This window comes from Agelaius phoeniceus, chromosome 3 (assembly GCF_051311805.1).
Source record: "Agelaius phoeniceus isolate bAgePho1 chromosome 3, bAgePho1.hap1, whole genome shotgun sequence".
NCBI lineage: Eukaryota > Metazoa > Chordata > Aves > Passeriformes > Icteridae > Agelaius > Agelaius phoeniceus.
The window spans coordinates 58,853,097-58,875,432 of record NC_135267.1 but is presented as its reverse complement, the minus strand read 5'-3'; the positions used below and the strand labels follow the sequence as shown (position 1 = coordinate 58,875,432).

Below are 22,336 nucleotides of genomic sequence, written 5' to 3'. Positions count from 1 at the left end.
TGTTCTGCCTAGCTCTCTTTGAACTAGCTCAGAAATCACTCATTTTTCTCAAATGCTGATGGTATCTGATTTGATTTTCAATATTTTAAAATTACTTTAATACTAGAACTCCTTTCATCAGTATTTACTCTTGAAAAATTGCTTTTGTGTCAGTAAACCCCTCCCCCCCAAGCTAGTCCTGCTAAGTGAGTCAGGGATGCTGAAAACTTGAAAATGGGTCAAACAGGATGCAGTTACACAGATAGTTTTCCTAGCTGATCTTGGAGAATTCTACCATTAAACTCTTGTTGAAGAACCTGTGCAAAGGCTGAGATGTGGAACAGCAATGGTCGTGCTGGAACAGTCAATGGAGTTAGTGAAGTTTGAGCAAGGGGTTAAGAACATCATGGGTTTACAGTAGCTGTTAAATAATATTAAAATACATCCAGCTGGTGTAAACTAATTCTGTGCAGCCAGCAGTGATGCTGTCACATGTGTAGTTTCCTTGTTAGTCTGAGAAATCAAAAACTTTCTGGCATTAATTCTGCAATAGGTGTTTCTCCCTTGCCTGGTACTGCAAGCAGCAAAATGTTAGACTGGTGAGTTGGGTCCTGGTTTACACAATTATTCTGGTAAGGCAGCACATGCTGTGTTTGTGCTCAGTTTATAACCCTGATTTTACAATTGACATAAAATCTAAATTCTCATTTTTCATTACTTAACTGCTTCTCCATGCCACTTATTGTCTGAGTCTGCAGTAACCATCCAGGTAATAACTTTAGATTTTGCTGAACAGTGCTAATTGTAACTAAACCACCTTTAATTTCTATCCATCTTCTGCTGTTTGGGAAACACTTCTTCCTGCTAGCTCCTCCCAGTGCAGCCAGCTGTAGTTCTGCTTATGGGTAAACTTCATCATTTTTCATGAATCAAATAGGTCTGGACTTGTTCCAGCTGGTAGATCCATGCTGTATAAAGCTGGCTGTGGAATTCCTGTTCATAACGGTAATGCAACATTGCAGTCTGAGCAGGAGGCAAGTGCATCTCAGAGACACAGCTGTGTAAATGCCATTATTGTGAGCATCTTGTTCATGTGCCTGACATTCATGGCTATGTTGTGAGTGACAGCTGGGCACACTGAAAAGGACTTCCAGCAGTGTCAGCAATGAGAGGCTCAAGTTAGACACTGAGATCTTGTGAGAGCTCCTGAATCCCTGGGTGGACCTGGCATGATGAACCCAGAAATGAAAGAAAAAAGTTGAGGTGAGTATACAGGTGTGTACATTTATATTCTTCCATTTCCAGAATGGAAAACAAATTTACTATTTTTGGATAGTCTTATGTGTCAGAGTTATTAAAAATGTGCAATATTTTGAAGATGCGAGTACTCTTAGTACTTATTTTTCTGTTTGTATGTAAGGATGAGAGTGTAGCTGTCAGGTGTTGTTGCAGATTTCTCCTAATTCACTGCAAACAAACCAGAATATTTAATCTGTCTCCCACATAAGAAGGGAGAGTCAGCAAGATTTGGACCTTGGCAGCAGTCCATTAAGGGCCCACTTAGTCGAAGTATGATAGATTTTGAGAAATCCTAAAGTAAACCTCAACTTAAAAGCAGTAGTTTAGTACTCAAACAGCCCTGTTCACTCTGAACAAAATTAACATCTCTAATGCATAGTATAGGAAAGAAAAAGTGATGGAGGCTAAATTTGCAGCAGCTCAGAGGTTCATTTTGATTTGGAGCACACAGTGTGGTGATACACAGTTCTGAGGGCAGGAAGGGCTGCAGTGAGGTGCTTGGTGCTTGTGAGGAGATGATGTTCCTGTTTCTAGGAACCTACCACTATCCCACCAGGGATTTTTTTTTTTTTTTTTGGTAGATGGGTTTTGTTGGGTGTTTTTTTTTTTTTTTTTTTTTTTTTCAGTTCCCAGTCCCCTCACATACCTTCCCCTAGAGGGCACATCAGTTCACATCCTGGAAAAATGAGACCTACCATGACTGGCATGCAGGACAGTTGCCCTTTCCTTACTGTCTTGATTGGGTGAGGTGTTTTTTTAATCAATTTACAAAATAGTTCAGAGTGGTGCCAGCTCAGAGTAGCACTCCTCTGAAAGGCATGTGACTTGTGATTTGGGAAAACCATGTGCGTGCTAAAGCAGAAACACAAAAGCTTTAACTTTTTAAAGACTTGATAACTCCAGCTCCATAAAGCAGCAGAAACTGTCTGACAGTTACTGTGTTCAAGATTTGCACTATTTTTAGAATTCCATTAACATGATGGTGATACTTCTTTCCTGCTGCTCTGTAACTACAGAAATCAGCCAAGTTTTGAAGCAGTACCAACACTTTCAGGCTTAACCATGCATTTGTGGCAGCTGTTTGGAGTAGCTAAATTGCCTTGTGGCTGTTGCAGGTGCTTGGTTTCCAGTTTCCTAAGGAGGGATGCAAAGAGTACATGCAAACAGCTGCCAGGTTTCCATCTGCAGCATAATTCCTACTGTGTTTATGCACTAAGGGAGAACTATTGTGTTTCTTGTCCATCTTTTTTTTTTTTCCCCAGAAGAAGCTAACTTCTGCCTTGAACATCACTTCTTCTTGAACTATGCTAGTGGAGGGGCCAGGCAATATCCATGTACAGAGAAGTTTGTCTCCACCTGTTTGAATACTTGCTCTTCTCTGTGCAGTCACCACTCCTGTGCTAATCCTAGCAGTTTCCTGTTCAGCCATGGCTGGCAAACCCCCTGCCACCCACAAGGTACTAGAACAAAAAAAATAAAAGGGAAGTTTGAGCAGTGTTTCTGTTACCTTGAGCTGGTGTGGTGTCTACCACACCGCACTGCTGGGTGGTGAAGTTTGGTTTGGTGTTTTTACAAGGCAAAGTCAGTGTTAGAAATGTTCCTTTTATCACTGCAGTGCTGTCAGCTCAGTGAGACAATGAGAGTTGTCCCTGTCACAGAGCAGCATCTGAGTGACTTGGATCTCATTAAACACATGATGTTTCCTTAGGGCAGAAGGAGGGGGGAGTCCCAGCTTTTCTTCCTCGCTCTAAGAACTCCAGCTGAACACATAATTCTGATCATTCAGATGATAACTGTGCTCAGTCTACTGTCAGGTAGTTAACAGATCTGAGGTTTTTTTCCTATTCATTCTTTAGACAAACAATTTCTGTAAGAACAATGAAAAGCTAAGAAACAGACAATGTCCTGAGTCAGAAATGTTTGGCAAACCACTGGTTTACCTAACTAGAAATGCACACATGAACACAGTCTAATAAACAATTTAAATGTTTATTTGAAAAATGTTAACCATACAAACTGGCATGAGCAGACTGGGCCTACTCAGCAATAGTAAGCCAGTATTTCTGTAGAATTTAATGGAATTCTCATTTTTCTTTTGGGACTTCATAGAGTACTGCTGTCACAGATACAAAAAGCAAGCTGGTTACAACTGCTAACAATTTTTATGAGTGGAAGGGACCATAAAAATGTAAAGTGCTTGAAATATAAATCTTCGGTTCAAATTTTTGTTTTGCATATACAAAATGTCAGATCTTTTGAGTAACACAAATGTTTGGTAGTCTATCTTCCTGGCAAGACACACTCAACCCTATGAGACCTGGAACCAGGTGGGGCAGCTTTACTTAGGTTTGCAGGCACAGCTGATGTTTGTAATATTTCCCCTATTTTTTGAAAGAATGCTATCTCCAGACTTAAGGACACCCTGAATTTCATCATCTTGTTAGTCAGGACAGCTGACTTGGTTTATGGGCATGAAGGCAGCCAGCATCCTGTCTGAGGTGTGGAAAAGTGACTTCACAGAAGTTAAAACCAATGGTAGCCCTCAGGGTGGAAAGCTGCTGTATTTTGAAACTTCTGAAAAGGCAGTTGTTCTACTTTGAAGCTTCTGAAAAGGCTGCTTGTTATGGAGAGGCACAAGGATGTCAGCTTTGGGCCTCGGCCTGAGTGGCCTTTTATCAATTAATCAACTGACTTAGTTTTCTTAGCAGGAAAAAAACAAGGTATTAAGATCAGGTGCCAAATATCAGATCAACGAAAAGTGTGTTTTTAAAAACCAGTAACTCCAAAGTAAATACTGTATTAAGTACATGCTTTCTCATCTAAATTATTTTTCCTGTCTGAAAGGTCTGAAGGCAGGCTGATGGTAGTCACAGGTACAAAGCCAACTTGATCCAGGAGAAGGATGCCCCTGAAAGGTAAGGTTACCTGGCATTAGAAAACAATACACAAAACCATTCTCTGTTCTAAAAATTGGACTTACTCTTAAACTCCCCAAACTTAGTTTAAATCAATGCATCAACTAAGTATTACCCTCATAATATCTCTTATATGAAGTTGCAATGAAAAATGCTTCCAGAATGTAGTGGCTGTGGTTTCTGAGGGCTCCTTTTGCCCAGTTTCTACATCTTAAATGTCAGCAGTGCAGGCTCTAGCTGCTCAATTTCATAGTAGCCTAAAACTCTTTGCTGTCAGGACCTGTAGCTGATTCTCCAGGACTCAGCAACACCCTCCAGTTTTATCAGTGTAACATAGAATGGCACTGAAGACTTGGGATGAGGTCCCAACTCACATCTGCAACTGTCATTCACCAGATGAGATGTTCTGCTCATTCTGACTGATTTACAATCCTGAGCTAAACTGTTACCATTCTTTAGAGGACCACTTTACACAGGTAGCAAGAAAATAACTGTGTGGTTTAAGGGTTTTTTGGGGAGGTTTAGTTTGTTTTTTTTTAAATGGGGGGGACAGTTCAATTTCTTTACACACTCTAACAAGGCATGAGCAAGCCCCATGTTCCTCATTTGGAAGAGAAATTACTGCAAGCTGGTTCCTCTGCTCCATACTGACCTCTGCTACGGACAGAGGTTATCATCCACTTTGCTGAACAGTTTGTTGGGATTAGAGTTTTCTTCCCAGTTCTACTTAGTTCAGTTTCATACATGGCAGTGTTAAGCTACTTACTGCCAGTGGTAAGCTGCTTACTGCTGGGGAAAGTACAAAGTGTTTCTCCACTGTCTCTGCTCTAACCAGGGGAGCCCTCCCATCTGACAGCACAGTGTGAAATGCCAGGGGAAGCACTGCCTCTTTTGTCACTGCAGTTTCCAGCCTTCCTGATCTTCCAACCCTCCATTTTCCCGGTTTGTCAGAAGGACCAAGAACACCTGTACCCCCGAGTGGATACATAAATTAATGCATGCAGGGCCACTCAGAGGCACAGCTGATCAGCTGCATTTGAAGAAGGCAGCTGTGCCTGTGGCTGATGAAGCACACTGCGCTCAGTCACTTCCCAAAGAACATGAAGTTCCAAGGGACAGCTCTTCCAGAGCTGACTTAGGTTGCTTTAAAGCACACATGCTTGCCCATTCCAGCACTAAATCTACACTGATTTATGACCTGCAGTTACCAATTCATCTTTCTGCCCCTTGCTCTGAGACCTTGGTTTCCCAAAAATGTTAGTGCTGCTGGTAACACAGGGAGTGGATGCAGCCCTTGCAGCCTCAGCTTTATTTGTGGCCTCTTGCCACCTGTGCCAGCACCACTTCACTGTGGAAGCTGCCTACAGAGATAGGTCCCCCCCTCTTGGAGAATTCCCATGCAAATTTGCAAAGCCAAATTTGAGGCCTTTCAGAACTACTGTAAAACTCCAGCACAGTAGGAGTATGAAAAGATTTGGAGATATTGGAATTGTTTAGACCTAGTTTCTACCCTCCTTTCTTGGAACTATGTTAATAGCATCTCACAATGTAGTCCTTAGAAGACTTGATAAAAATTTGGCAGTATGACAGCTCAGCTAAAGACATTTCCAATGAAATACTTTCCCATGTCTCTCTGAAATGCCTATGTGTCAGAAGTGCACTTGGAATGGAAAGTTACCAGTAGCTTTCTCATTGAATTCTTGCTACAACTACCCTACAGAATGAGCCTGCTTCTTGATAGATTCTTTTAGTCAATATTTTGCCTTCATCAAAGCAAAAAGAGAACTACAGAAATTACTTACTTATTTTCACAGGAAGGGAGAATCAGCTTTAAGACTTTGATAATAAGAGCTGCTCCAACAACTCCAACAACAACAACTTCCATGAAACTAAACAAGATAGGCAGAGATTGAAACCAAAATCTGCACAACCCTTTTCTCAAGTCTTCCACCCACTGGCACATCACCTACAAAACAGGTAAAAATACAAAGATTGCAAAACAAAGCAACTGCTGGGTTTTGGGGTTTTGTTTTTTTTTTAGCTACTGCTAAATCACATTACATGGTGGTAATTTTACTTAAACATACATAAAAGCATGGTGGAATTGACTGGTGGCTCAGCTATCTTTGTTGTTCAAGGTTTGAAACAGGTGAAGGTTTAGTTCTGTGTTCATTAAAGGCCCCTTTGGAAAATGAAGGACACTTGAACAGGGCCGACAGTGGGTTGTAACTGTGAGTGTTTTGGCCATGGAGGAGGCCATGAAACACATCCTTGCGTAAGCTGGAACTGAACTCCTCCAGCTGTTACTGTGTTTCCTACAGCAGGTGAGACCAGTGGTCCATTTCTCAGAGGGGTAAGCACTTGGGCAGAATCAGGAGAAAACGGTGGAATTCAAAGCTAAGCAATATTTGAAATTGTCAAAAATGCTTAGCTTGGTACAATGTACATGTCACAACTGACTATTGTGAAGAATCTGTGTGGTCAGAACGTGGCAAGACTTAGAAGCCCAATGGATTCCTACTGGACTTGTCACTGCTGAACAGTAATTTAGGAGGGGATATTTTTTGGTTTATTTGGGGTTTATCTGCAAAAATCAACTGGTCTTAGTGGTTGGCTGTCTTTAAATAATTGTATTTCTATACTAATAATTATACTAATAATTAAAGCAAGCAAACAAACAGCAAAAGCACCTTGTAAGAAGATGGAGGTTCCGTCCTAAGAGGGGTCTCTGGTAACTTGCCAGGTAATGTCTCTTCATCCACTGTAGTTTCTACTTGCTGGATGAGGTACTGACTGGTAGTCTGCAGTGGATCTTGAATATCTGAAGAAGAAGAGCTACATTTAGGGGAGAGTTTGCTTTTTGTTCGACCCACTCTGAAGGAAAATAAAGACATGCTAAAGACATGTTTCTCAGCAGAGGGTACAGTTCTCACACATTTACAGCAGGAACACAGAAGGCTTTTTTTTACTTGAGCAATGGACTTGATAAGAAGCAGAAACAGTGTTACAATGCAGCCTTTAGCTATGCCCTTAGCTGTAAATTTCACCTGTCATCAGATTAAAAGGTGATGGACTAGATTAAAATGTTCTACTCCAATTAAATCCTTGACAGTTTTTGATTAAACAAAACTGAAATAAAATTAAGGCATCAAGTAACTTCTATTGCTTTTACGTTGTTCAAATTTAATAACAGAAAACTGTTCTGTGGTTTGGAATTGACCTAGACAGTTATTTCCTCTACAGTTTTCTCTTTCATTCTCAGGAAAAAGGGGGAGTTGTAGACAAACACTGCAGATCTGAAAGAGAAATTTACTCCTGTCAGATGTCTGGCTTGCAGACTGCCAAGTATCAAGTACTTTAAAGGAGAACAGATCTGAAAGCAAACAAATAAAATACATAATATGAAGAGTTGAATTTAGGTGTTTAAAAAAAAAAACAAAAACCAAGGCATATAAAATTAAACCCATTCCCTGTTTATGAAGAAACTCTTTCACTATGTAGAACAAGGGATAAATGATGCTCTCTTAGCCTGTAAAGCAATACATTGAATATGGATGAAAATGCTACTTAACAGCCGAGAGATACCTTTTCCTGAGAGGTTGGGCAATGTAAATAACACGTCGTTGTCCCTTGGCATGGAGTACAGCATGCTCTCCTTCAAAGGGACCGTGTAGTTGGAATGTCTAAGTACTCTCAGGTCCTTCACTAAAATATCTATTTCTGTTACTTCTTCCTGCTGAACCTACAAAAGATGCAAACATGATATGACTGAGTTTAAAGCAAGACTGAAGCAGCCTGGCAGAGGCCAACAGTGGATCCCAGAAAATTCCAGGCCACTAAGATGTACACATAGAGATGTTATAATATGAACTGGTATTCTTTGTTTTCACATATCACATTTCTGTAGACCATACCACATCAGAAAATATGCTGAACAGACTGGGTTTCACTTGAACAGACTGGGTTTCACTCCCTGCAAAAGCACATGGTAGTCAATCCACGGGCTGTTTTAATCACTTACATGGTACATCACTGTCCTCTTGCAGGGAGGCATTTTAGGGCATGGAAAACTCAGATATGTAGTGAAAGCACTTGCAAACACTGAAATTCTTGCTAAGGCGAGACTGACGTTTCTGCTTTTGCAGGAACATTGCTTGTTTTCAACAACTGCAAGCCAAGTGTCACAGCATTTGACAGTGTCCTGTTTGAACTCCTTGTCTCCAACCAAGAGACATGCACTTGACAGATGGACCAGGCAGTGGATATGGCATTGGCTGGATGCTTGCACTCTAGAAAGTTGCTGCCAATGGCTCAATATCCAAATGGAGATCAGTGACAAGGGGTGTCCTCAGGGATGGGTATTTGCACTGCTGCTGTGTAGCAACTTTGCTGGCACCACCGACAGTGAGACTGAGTGCACCCTCAGTTTGCTGATGACACCGTGTGGTCAGCCTGCTGAAGGGAAGAGATGCCACCCAGCAGCAGCTGAACAGGCCTGAGAGGTGGATCCCTCACGAAATTCAGCAAGGCCAAGTGCAAGGTGCTGTACCTGGGCTGGGGCAGTTGCAAGCACAAGTACAGGCTGGGCAGCAAATGGATAAAGAGCAGCCTTAGAGAAAAGGAATTGGGAATGTTGGTGGATGAAAAGCTCAACACGACCTAGGAATGTGCACCCACATTCCAAAAAGCAAACTCTGTCCTGGAGCTACAGCAAAAGCAGTGTGGCCAGAAGGTTGAGGGAGGTGATTCTGCTCCTCTGCTGTGCTTATGGGAGACTGCTTTTGACTTAAAGGAACAATCAAGGAAACAGCATTGGCTTTCTGGTTGTTTTTACTAGGTCCTGTGAAAGTCTGAAATGCATTGTGGTGTCTAGTTTGAGGCCTGAAATACAATGCCATTGTTGTGTAACAACTGAATCAAACCATGATTCTTAGGCTATTAGCAGTGGGATAAAGATCTCATTGGAAAAGCTACAGACCTCTCAGTGGGGCTTTTCACTAACAGACTGAGATTCTGACATGATCAGATCCCTGTAAAAACTACTGTATGCTGACCATGCAATTAATCAAGAATCAATGGTATTATGATTATTATCCTTTAAAGAAAGAAAAAGGCAGCAGAACACAATCCAGCTTCAAAAAAGCCTGGCTACATGTAAGATACAGATGTGCAGAAACAAGAACAGAAATAAGCCAGTTGCTGGCTTCAGCAGCTGGATCTTTTCTACAGAATCTCTTTAATTAGTAAATCAGCTACACCACACAGGTGGATTTGAGAACTCAGTTCTGCACAATTCAACCTCAGCTAGAATTGCAACCCCTCACATTGACTGCTATTTGTGCAAATAGTTAGAATCAGAGGGGTGGAGGTGCTTATTAATCTCAAAATCCGTGTTCATTATCAAGATACAAATTGTCTTACATGCAAAGTCTTCTAAGACTAAGCTCTCAGGTGTAGTGGGCTTTCACAGTAAGCCCACTAGCCATAAGAGTTTCCTGCTGCAAGCTGCTCCCCATGCTACCTGATTGAAACCTTTTGTTAGCTTGGAATAAACAATGGGGAAAACCTCAAGACACAGAATGAGCCTATGCCCCTTTTGTTAGTTATGTACATTATTTTATAAATCAACTCTTGCTTGTGAATCTGGCTTTGCTTGCACAAGTTCACTTATTCAAAGTGCACGTGATATAGTTAATGATAATTATTAAAATATAAAAAGAAGCATTAAAACTTGAAGTTTCTTCATGAGACACCCCCACTGTTAATGCTGCCAACTTTGCTGTTGTCTCCCTCAGTACTGTGTTAACACTAATTACATACTTTGTGTTCTAATCATCAGCCAGATACATGTAAACCTTGTAATCCCTGAGAACTACTTGCCTCTCCTAAATTAAAAACAAGCAGAATGTTGTAGCAGGGCTTTTTTTACCTGTTTCCCATCAATTTCTGTCACTTCTTCCTGAACAACAATCAGCTGCAAATCAGAAGTGGATGCCAAAGGCCACTCGTGAACCATGATTCGAACACTGACAGTTCCCAGGTGCTGCTGATCCGGTAAGTTATCCAAGCTTCTGTTCTCCACTGTTAACACACAATGTCATGATTTTCAAGGAGAAACCACCTCAACCAGAAAGCAGTACCCAGCCACAGAGAAAAGAGATGCAGCTGTGACACAGATGCCTCTGCACATGCAGCAGCTGAATGGAGAAGTCAGAGTACCACTAGCATCAAGCCAGAGATGCCAGAACATGTGTGCTATGCTGATGTCCTGAACACTTCCAGCCTTTACAGCCAGCAGTAATCTGGGCCAACAGCTAAAACAGGTGCCATGATTTTTTTTTACCAGTATATCGCACCAAATCAGACCCAGAGCAGGTCTCATAACACAGGAGAGCTGTACAATCCCCTGACTCAGGGAGCCTGCAAACAAGGTGACATCCCTGCCTTTGAGGCTTGCATTTAAGCCCTCTAAGCAGAGCTCTTTGGCTTGGTTACTGCTGCATTCTTAATTCAGTTGTCCAAAGGAGCTCATAAGAGTAATGTCACAGCCCAGCCCCCCAACATCTTCATTTGCACAACATTCCCCTTCCTCTGAATACAGAAACAAATATGGTCTTTTCCAGGTACATTGCATCTCCTGCTCAAGATGAGTGCCAGTTTCCTCTTACGTATTTTTCTGTCCCCCTCTCTGTTTTCCTATGTGACTGGTGACACCTCAACCTCTCTTCCTACCCAAAAGCTTTCAGCTATTTCAACAACTTCATATTCTGCAAGTACACATGGAACTGCCTTTCTACCCTGGCTGTTTTCTGCATAGTCTCAGTATCCTTCTCCCAGTGATCACACCTCTGCTTCAGATGAGGGCATGCTAGAACTGAAGCCCTGGAGAAGCACAAGAGTGGAGGTGGGGGATCTCTCCAGCATGCAGATACCAAGGGACATGAACTGAGACCAAACCATCCCTGCTGCTAAGCCACTGGTGCTGTGTGTCACTTGCAGTTCTGAGCCTATCAGGTCATGTGGAATAAGGCTCAACTTGGGTCTCTCAGTCACACAGTAACTACTCAGTGTGTCCACTACTTTTATGCTGTGATCCCTGTCCTCATAAAGTCATTTTTCTTATTTAAAATATAGAAAAATACTTTCTGGCATAATTTAGTAATGTCTTCCATTGCCAAAGTAAGTGGCAGAAGTACAGTTCCCTACAGGTGCGAGCCAGGGCACTAACCTGGTTACTGAATGTTTTCTGACTTGGAGCAGCAAGGATGCACTACAGGCCCAAAGCCTCTGAGATGCCAAGCAGCTGGAGCTCCCTGTGTTCCCAGCTTTTACCATGTGTCAGGCTCTTCAACCACCTCTACATTCACAGGAGTGACACACACTTCCAAAACTGACATTTGGGGGAACTTCAAGTGGGGATGTAGGTGCCAAGAATGATCTGACAATGATGTCAGAGTATGTCGTCTCCAATATTCAAAAGCATGATTATTAAGGTCAAGTTTTGTTTTTATATACACTCAGGAGCATTTTCCCCCTCTATTTATAAGTATCTTGATATTTCTTTGGCATTTTACAAACACTACCTGAATCTGTTGTCAATAATTTAGTAACTAAATAGTATAAACATTACATTACAGCTAACAGAGAGGTACTGTGCTGGGGGCTCAGACCCAAACATGGAGATAAAGAGCTCCAGGTTTCTAGCTCCCAAGTCAAATCAGTATTTTCCTCAATGTTTCAGATTCAAAACCAGTCATTGCAAGTGCTACAACTATGATTTGGGAAATTAATAGGAAATACAGAAGAGTGCTCAGGAGCTCTCAGAATTAGTCAATAAAATCATACCTATTTTTCTGGAGTGAGTTATTTTGCAAGTAAATGCTGTTTTGCCGTGGTTTTGTACCAGAAAAAGAGAATTTTTCTACTGGTCTCCCTCTCCAGAAAAGAAATACTGTCAAATTAATAATTGATCATGCTTGGGAAAGAAGGGTTCAAGCAACAAGGTCACAGCTCAGAGAAGCAATTTGAAAAAGTGATAGTATTCTCTAAGAGCCTGATGAGGATGACCTCAGGTATCAACCTAGAGACTGACTGCATCTCATGCAGCAGAAGATTGTTCTCAATACAACAGAAGCTTAAATAATGGTCCTTGTTTAATTAATGATACAATATGCTCTGTGGATCTCCAAAAAAATTACACAGTACTTTGTTTTTTCACAAAAAAAATCTAGCATTGAATCAGTGGAAAAACAGCAGGTTCAAGACAATTTGAAGTCATTGACTACTGCAGTCATTAAAGTTCAGTATTTGTGCTATAATATCCTATCCAGCAGCAACTTGTTTGTCCAATAGACCAGAAGTGATATCCTTAAATGATCTTCCTAACAACAATTCATACTTTTGTTATTGAATCTCCTTCTGGATATATGCCAACCAACTTAGGGACACAGCCATTAGCAGGGTGGAGTTGCATCCTTCTGTTTACATTGTCTAGCTTGTAGTGCAAAACATGCTTTTGAAAAGATGGGCAGGGTCTGGATTTCAGATTAGACCATTTACACACAAGCCTGTTAATGTGACTTGAGATGAAGGCGGTAAGATTTTTTTGATCCATTTTAATACCAAAATTGTTCTACCTTGGGAAATGTTTTGTTTCCACAATGATCTGGTTTACAAAATACAGAACACATAGCCATTGTAAGCTTTGGTTACTAGACAACAGGGAAGTCAAATACCCCGGGGGGGAAGGAAAATTAAAAAAAAAAAAGAAAAGAGAATACTCACATATTATTGTTTGGCATGTTATGTGGGCAACCCCGCTTTTCATAGGAAAGTCATTTAGATATACCTGTCCATTAACATAGGTGATGTTAAAAAGAACCTGAAAGAAAGACAGCCAGAATGAGTGTATGTTTCCTGCCCCTGTGCTGCAATCCTGCTCTCAGAGGAACACACTCCATACTGACTGATGTCAGAATAAAGGACATAGTTGCAGCTGCTGCAGACTTTGTTTTGCTGCATATTAATTCACTGAATAAATAGAAAAACCGGACAAACCTGTACTTTGTGGAGTTCTCCACTGGTGTTCAGCATCATAACACCAACCCTAATTGCTTCCTGGAAAAAACCAAACAGAAGAGATGTAAGTTTGAGAAAACACATGAACCATTGCAACTTTCTTGTACTGTCCTGGCAGAATGACTTCTTACTAACGCCAGAGCGCATTCCCAGGCTTTCTATCCAGCAGGCAGAAGGAAAAGAAATATGCTTTCTTGTTTCATGTAAGGAACAGTCTGTTTTTTTCACACCTCTTTTTAGTAAAGAGTATTGATGAGAAAGAATGACATCTGCATTCCCCTATGTATAGTTTGTGGGTTTTTGTAATAAAGATAGTAATATTAATCACTTGTTTCACACGGATATAATGGGAGTCTCTCATATGAGCTGAAAAATAATAGACCACAAAAGGTAAAAATCAGATTCTCTGTAAATGTTTTTTAAGCACTTCAGTTAGTCTTCAAAGTGAAGTTAGTCTATACTAAAGAACGTTCAGTTTTGTCAGCAGAAATTCTTCTTTCTTTGGTTATGATTCCCAAATTATGACACATGGGACACCTCAAACTCACAGAAAAGGGAGATTTGCTTCTTTATTCAACCCCTAATTGCTGTAATTTATTGAATCACTCATTCTGTCTTATTTCTCCCTAGTAATTTCAGGGGCTGCTTTGCAAATGAGACCTTAAGTGTCCCAGGTCTGTCCCTGAAAAAAACTACATACAAAAATCAAATCTTGTACATAGCCAAAAGTAATGACTGCCATACTGCCTTCCTCAGACACCTCTTAAAAATAATGTTAAGCTCCATATTTGGCCTGTGGAAGCCTTAAATCATTACAACTTCATTTCATTAACACCTGGATATGGCACTTAGTGCTATGCTCTAGATAGCTGGGTGGTGGTCAGTCAAAGCCTGGACTTGATCTTAGAGGTCTTTTCCAATCCAAATGATTCGGTGATTCTGAGGAGCCATTTTCCTCTGGAAAACATCTCCACACCTTCAGCATCTTCTTTAGCTCTGTAGTTGAGTCATTACTTCACAACCAACAGTTAAAAAGTGAGTCATGTCTCAATAAAAAGTTGAACATGCTCAGAATTTAAAATAAATAAAAATGTAAATACACAATAAGACTTTTCATTTTGTATTTTTACACAACACTAGATTTTCAGCCAGAAAATATGTGAAATATACAATACCTAACATAATACAGCCCAGTTCAGGAACAGAAAACTCTGAAGTGTGACAAGAATGTCAAAAAGTCATTGAAACAATAGGTGTTAATTACCATATCCAAGGAGCCAGAACTGTCAAAAACTGAAAAACAACCTCCAAGTCTGATTCAGATGGAATCTGGCATCATGAGAAGAATGGTTTCAAACCTAGCACAGGTAACTTTTTGGTTCAAAGTGACTTGGAAGTACTTCAGACCCATTTGGCATATCAGTAGGAAAACTCTCTGGCCACTGAGACCAAAGTGAAATCTCTTCCTCAGTGCCCCTTCTATGAAACAGGTTTTTATATTGGCTTTTCTTCAAAACTTAAATCCTAGCTATTCAAAGGAAATTAAAATTACCAAATTAGTCAGACAAGTGAACTCTGTAACTGAAAATATAAACTGGATTAACAGTATAAACACAGGATATATTCTATCCTGTCTTCCTGTAATTTCCTCAAACCACTCATTTCCTTTTCATATTTTAAGAATTGTGTATATTAATAATAACATAAAAATCCACCAAACTTTTAGATCTTTTAGCTCTTAGCATTCAGAACTCTTTTACACTCTCAAACTGTTAAACAGATTACCAAAACTTTGTTCCTAGGTTTTTCTGTTTTCTGGGAATTCAAAGGGCACAGAAGATGGATTTTACTGGCAGTCTTAACAGTCCCTCATTTTTTAAGCCAGGAATTACATCTGAGGTTTTTTTACACAGAAAGTATTTCACAATCTTTTTTCAACATCTACAAAGAGACTCACTGAGATTACAAGAAAAAAGGAAATGACTGATGAAAAATAGGAAAATCCCCTCCTTTTTTTTTTCTTTTTAATCAAATGCTTTATTTGAAAGTGAAGGCATGAAGGAAGCTGATATGCTCAACAATTGACTGTTAAATGTACAAAGTTAGCTATACATACAATGATTAATTTCCTTCAAAACAGCTGTCAGCTCTGTTGACACAGTATCCACAAGCACTGTTATGAATCCTGGAACATACTTAAAACTTGCACTTGAAGAACACATTACATGTTTAAGAAATGAAATATTTCAGTGGATCACTTCTGTGCTGTCAAAGGTTCAAAAAACAGATTGCAAGGTCCAGACAAATAAGACAGTTTAACCACTTGCTGCCTCTGCCACTGAAAAAGAGTGCAGATCTCTCCTGCACTCCCTTCTCTCATCCATCCCAAGTCAGAGAGGTAATTTAGCTCATTAAATTGGCACAAAAACTTTCCCTTTTTTGTCAGACCGTTTTTCTGTCAGTTGAACAAGCAAGGAAGAGCTGGACAAGCACAAGAGATCCAAGAACACAGCTGGGAAGAATGAGCTGGGCTCCTTGTTCTGATGCAGACAGATTGTCAGACTGCCTCTGCTGTGTGATCTGTCTGTCCTTGCAGCATTTCCTTGGGAGACATCTGTCCTCACCACCATCTCAGGTGATGGTGATGCACCTCCTTAATGGTACAGATTCATAAAGCTCCTCAGTAACTCAGAGCAACGATCAGCATTCCCCTACAGCAGCTGCATCATGACCCTTGCAATTTTTTGTGTTCACACACAACAGAGAACTCATGCTGTTGCTATTACTGGGACTAGTCTGTTCACATCCAGATCCAACAAATTCTACTGAGATCTTCCCATATTCTGTACATGCATTCTACTCAGTTCTCATCTGCTCTCATTTTGCAATTTATGAACAGGTTGTTCATTACTCCTCTTGTCTTCCCACAGAAAACAGCAGTGTTCCAGCTCAGTCTCACCCTTCCTTAAGGGTGGGTTTCACACTGCTGTCTTCCCATGCCTTCCCACTGGGGTCTCCTGCAGCACCACACTCAAAACGCAATGGGTCCTGCTGTGGCAAATCTTCCTGACCCTACACATACCCCATAACAAAACCTACAGGATGGCAAAAACAACAAGATGCATGCCAACTGCAATGAAAAGCTGGGCAGGAGTGCTGGGGAAAGGAAGCAGCAGCTCACAGGAGAGCAGAGCACCATCCCAGCTAAGCCACTTTCACCCACAGCAGGGAAGAAGGGATGCACAGCACTGCCCCTGTGTTCACAGGCCTGATTGGTACCCCTTCAATATCTGCATGTTGATAAGTGCTCAAGAGCCATACATTCTTTATGCCTCCTAAAGGGGAGGGAAACAGATGTGGCCAACAGCTCTTGTACCAGTCTTTCAGGATGAAATGCCTGGTCTGACAAGCCACACTTGCTAGAAAGTGCTCCAGTGATAATTCAAATCCCCATCTTTCCAGTCCTAGGGCTGAAGACACACACACTTAGAGAACATCCTTTAAGTTCAACAGAGGAATTTTTTTTATGTTACCATAATAAAATTCACAGCCTGAGGGTGGAGGGGAAGAAAGTGTTTTATAGTGCTTTGTAGATATGTCTTGTGGTTATGTACTTCAGCAAATAACCCCACATCCCTTATTTTGTAAAAGCATAGTAAGCCAATCCTGCAGTAACAAAGCCACTGAAAGCAGAACACGGGAACTCTGCAGTAGTTCCATACTACTGCACAGTCAATTTCTGGAGAAGCCTCAACTGTGAGTGTAAAACTTGGCTGTATAACTTACAATACACTTTTCAGTATTAACATGCAAGTATCGTGCAAGTTTCAGACAGGCCTGTAATTTAAAAGGTTCTGAATTCACTGGAATATTTGAAAAAGCAGTGCTTTGACAGAGCCAGAATGAAATTATAACCCCAAGAAGCAATTCAAGTCCCTAAGAACTGGGATGTGCTTTCAGCTTACCACTGACCCCATTTCATACTTTGCAGCCCCTTGTCCCCTCCTGTGCTGGTAAATGCCTTCACACAAAACTCCAATGTGCACAAAAAATGGCCCTATCATTCTTAATGCTCTTTTAGGATGTAAATGTCTCTCCTGATTTTTCCTATGATTTCTCATCCCTGTTTTAGCACTCCAGCAGTGATATTTACAGTGGTAATGGCCACAGAACCTGCAAAGAGGACAGCAAATGTAAGTCATTCTGTTCTAGGACAGCTAAGCAGCAGCACTAAGTGTGATGGCACAGGTTACAGTGAACTAGTGAATTTCTCTGAACTTGGATCTGCAGAGGTAAGCAGATAGTGATCATTTTCTGTTCCTTTTCTCTTTCACTGTGTGCTACAACAGAATCCAGGACTGTTAACTGGGGCAGTATAATCGCAGTAGCAGCAGAAGAACAAAAAGGGGGAAAGATGTCAGCAAAGAATATAAAGCATCTGGCATAAGTTAAAAAGGAATATTCATTAATTCTCAAAGACTAACACCACACAAATCTACAGAAAACATTTCACCTAATATTGCTTTGTAAAAAAATGCCGCAAAAGAAAAAGCTGATGGGTCCAATCACGTAGGAACTTCAAACAGATCTGATTATCTGATTAAAGAATCGTGGAAAAAATTTATCCACAGGCAGTGAACACCTGATGGGGTGCACAGTACAGTTTCTCCCAGTACAGGGTAAGTGCTCAGTGCTACCCAGCTGCATCAGTCACACAAAGCCCATCAAGATTCTGCTGCTAGCAGCCGGCCCACTTGAAGCACAGCTGTTCTCCATTGAGGCTCTCCAAACAAGGCTCTTTCTGCTCCAAGGTCTGTGGGAAGCCAAGTGGGCAGCCCTGGGAACAGATGGCAAATGCCTTACAAGATGGCCAGCTGTACAGAGACTTGAAAGGCAGACAATCCCCTCACAGCCTTTACACAGGCACTGCTGATATCCTGTTTGCAACTGAAAAATGTCAGGTTGTCAAACAGGTAAAAAATAGACAAAACCAATAACCTGTTTCTAAATTTGAGAAGAGATTATGGGAAAAGAAGTGTCTGAATAGACAAACAAAACTACCATACAAGCTCATACCACTTGAGTCCTGGCACTCACATGGACAACTGGCTCCAAACAGAGTAACTATATATTGCAATCCAGGGCTCCACGATCCATGCTTCACATAATTCTTTTGCAAGAATCAAAACAGAACTAAGTTGTAGAGTCTTAACTGCAATCAGGCATAACTGAATTGAGAAGTAACCATGGTAAAAGCTTGACATGACAAGATAGAATTTCACAAGTTTGCAGGATGATAATTTGTCCCTCACATTTTAGAAAACTTTTGTACAAAATTTTCTCCATTAAGATTTGGCATTATTAAACTGCATGACAGTATTTAGGGTAAGATAACTACATTCAGTATTTTCTTAACTAGCTAAAGCTAAACTTTTTAAATATAATAATCTGACATGATGCTTTTGCTTTACTTTGCTTTTCTGAACAAGCACACTTACTTTAATTCCTTCCTTGTTTTACAATGACTCTCACTATAACATGGTTTATCCTTCCCTTTCCCCTATGTGTGTTACCAGAATTAATTGCCTTTGTATCTTCTCTATTAAACCAATTCATACTATGATATTTTATCATGAGTTTTAAAGGTGTATACTCAGTCTTACATCACGGAGACACAGTTGCAGCATACTGCTTTTATTTAATCAAATATACATTGGAAGATGATGTCAGCTCTTTCAGGCCCAAAATTCACATGTGCCAGACTGCTAATAGAGAAACTGACATGAAGTGATGGAAGAAACATTCCAGCACATTGCTATTAACAAGTTTCTTCTTTGATTAAAATACACTGTACTCACTGCATCAAATGGTTGATGCAGTGAAGATTATTTCCTGCTGTTCTGAAACGACCCATCCACACAGAGGTTTCTTGCAGGCAACAAATAATATAAAAACATTTTTTTTCCAGGCAACTGAACTAAACTAAAAAGAAAAAAAAATCTGGTAAGCAAATATGTTATTTAGAAAGAACTCTGCTAGCCTAAATTATCAAGAGGTAAACAGAATAAGCAAATAACATGGTGTTAGCACTGCTTTCAGCCAGTTCCTATCAGCACATTAAAAAAATACTCTAAAGCACAAACCTTATTCCTGACCTTGCACCAGAAGCATTACTTTAATGTGAAAGTCAGTTGTCTTATTGCATCATGCCCTTTTAATTTTTTTAAAGAAAAAAAACCCCACAAAACAACAACCCTCCAATTTTGTCTAAAATCAATTTTTAGTCCAGTTTTGCATATCCAAATTTTATGAGAACTAAAAACCAGAACAGACATGCTAATGTTAAAAAAAGAGTCCAGATTTCAAAACAGCTTTTTTAAGAAATTACAAGTATTGCACAACAGTTGAGGCGTTCACATTCCAAAAGAGCTGAACAAAAGCATTTCAGCCTTACAAAATGCTATTCCAGTGTCTCAAGGTTATTCCTCAGTCTTTCCACTATGGTTCTTGTAACACCACTGCCATCAGCACAGAGGTAAACTTTGACACCAGTTTTAATCTCCACATGGAAGAGTTAACAAAATGTGAAGCTGTTAGTAGAGTGCAGCCAGTGGGCTCACAGAGCTGTAAAGCACAGTTGTGGTGCCCAGCCAAAGCAAAGCTGACCATGTTGATGCTGCCTGCTCCCAACCAGTCTGCAGTTCCAGGCCATCCTGAGGAAACACCACAGTTAATCTGACCCTATAGCCCACTGTCACTGAGATCATAGCTTGTGAAGGTAACTTGACAGCATGGCATTCCCACTCCTCCTATTCCCACTGCCCAGGCACTTCTGTTCCTAACAGGCCACCAAAAAACAGCTCAGTGTAAAAAAACATTGATTCTTCTACTCAAAACTTCCTCCAGACACACTGTTCCTTCTGCATCAAAACTGGTCCTGTATGTACAAAACTAAATAGCACAGGAGAAAACACAGATTTTTATTTTGCTAAGTTAAACATTTAAAAAGAAAAAACCACTAAAGTAAAGATTTATGTGTCGCTTTTTGACTCTTAGAGAAATTTTCTGCATGTACTTGGGCCACCAGACCCATATAAAGCTAAGAGTGCAGACACTAGCAAATCATGAGCTCACAAGACCACTTGAGCAGTACGGCACAAATGGACAAACTGAACCCCACTAACAGCACAGCTGTGCCCATAAGGCACTACAGTTCCTAAGTCAAGCCCCACTCACACTCCAAAACATACCTGTTCTATCTCTGACCCCAAAACATCTCTGTTCTATCTCTGACCCCGAGCTGCCTCACGTGGCACTGCCCCAGCACCCCTGTGCCCTGCTCATGCTTTCACATCCAAAGACAGCAGACACAAATGTGCCTCCCTGTCCTTTAAAACTGCCAGCAGTGACAAAGAACTTTAATGCTACCAAGCTGTAGTTTCAGTGTGGAAGTGTAACAGTTTCTGGGTAGAAGGTGAGCAAGAGCACAAGTCTGCATTACATTGTCACTTCATGAGCCTTCTGGCAAATTCAAGCCAGCACTCCCTTTCTCAGAGGGACAGGCAAAGTACCCAAATACTGAGTTCCCTCTGCTCTCTTTAACACACTTCACTCCAGGCATTCAGGCACTTTTGTAGGAGTCTGAAGATCTAGATCCCCGTTTTGAAATCAGAGCTAAGGATGTCTCTCTTCAGAAGTTCATAAAGAGAAGCAGGAACCAGGAAGTAAGGCCAGGAATGAATCCTGCTTCGCAACACAGGATGTGCCAGCTCAGGGCCTCTGCCAGGCTTTTTGTAAATGTTTTACTTTAATTACACCAATAAATAAGTAACTCTGGAGGGGAAAAAGGCATAATAAATTTGGTCAGGTAACTGGTCAGTAACTGGTCAGGTAATTGATCAGTAACTTCACATTGGCTAGACAAGTTGACTACAAACCCCTCACAACTCTTCCCTCTGTGATCTTACACCTTGGGTTCACAATTATACCAATTTTAGAGGATGTATCTGACCATGATTCAAGCTCAGGCAGAAGTACCCAGCACTTCTGTAATTCTAGAGGTCAGATCTCACCTGGTGCTGTGGCAAATCTTTTTATCCCCACTGTAAAGTTCTCCTAAGTAGTACCCAACATATTCCTTCCACTCTTTAAAAAGCCACCAAATTAAAAACTGATGTCACGAAGATACAGCATAGATATTGGAATAGAAAAACAAACAACACAATGCCCTGTATGTTTACAGATATACACCAATACATCAAACAGATATCCACCCCTTCTCTTGGTTCGAATCACGAGTAGGCTAGGCTCAAGTGTGGACCTAATGCAGCGCGTACTTCTACGGCACTGAACCACGGAGATGTAGGCAGACAAGCCTGAAAACACAGTATAAACACATCTACATTGCACAGAAGTAACCACCTTCCCCTCAGACCTGTCAGGTACCGCACATCGAATCCTATACGGACGAACCAGCAAAGGGAGAGGGGAAGCCCTGTCTGCCCGTGGCAGGGTCCGGCTCACCCCGTGAGGGAGCGGGGCACGGGCCGGGGCAGGAGCAGGAACAGGAGCAGGGAGAGGGACAGTGGCAGGGGCAGGGAGAGGGACAGGGAAAGTGGCAGTGGCAGGGCAGGGCTGGCCCCGGCGGTACCTGTCCCAGCGGCGCGGCCGGGCCCAGCAGAGCGGCGGCCAGAGGCGGCAGCAGCAGCGACAGTGGCAGCAGCAGCAGCTCCCGACGTCCCAGTGCCGCCTCCATCTTGCGACCCGGGAATTAAAAGCAAGTGAAACATCAACAGGCGGGGCTGGGAGGAAGCGGGGGAGGCGGCGGGAGGGGGCCGGCCCTGCCCCGGCCCTGCCCCTGTCACTGCCCTGCCCCTGTCACTGTCCCTGCCCCTGTCCCTGGCCTGGCAGCGCCGCCGCCGGGAGATCCCAAGTTCGGCGTTGCGGAATAAGGCGCGAGTACGGAGCTGCGCCTGCAGGAGCCCGTCACTCTTAATAGGCGAACGCAGCCTTTGAAAGCACGAAGGGAGGTACCCGTGTAGACAGTGTTAAGAATTGCAGCTGTT

The 22,336-nt window shown here is 41.5% G+C and overlaps 1 protein-coding gene across 1 annotated transcript; it reads right to left on the bottom strand.

The window, feature by feature from the left end:
* Positions 1-3,248: 3,248 nt before the first annotated feature.
* Positions 3,249-22,108, bottom strand: GINM1 (glycosylated integral membrane protein 1). The gene is made up of 8 exons (XM_054630733.2): positions 21,922-22,108; positions 13,251-13,310; positions 12,978-13,074; positions 10,123-10,274; positions 7,779-7,935; positions 6,884-7,014; positions 5,996-6,159; positions 3,249-4,186 (listed from the first exon to the last, which is right to left on the bottom strand). The coding sequence occupies exons 1-8, from the start codon at positions 22,024-22,026 to the stop codon at positions 4,078-4,080; spliced, it is 975 nt and encodes a 324-aa protein (XP_054486708.1). The 5' UTR covers positions 22,027-22,108; the 3' UTR covers positions 3,249-4,077.
* Between the last annotated feature and the right edge of the window lie 228 nt (positions 22,109-22,336).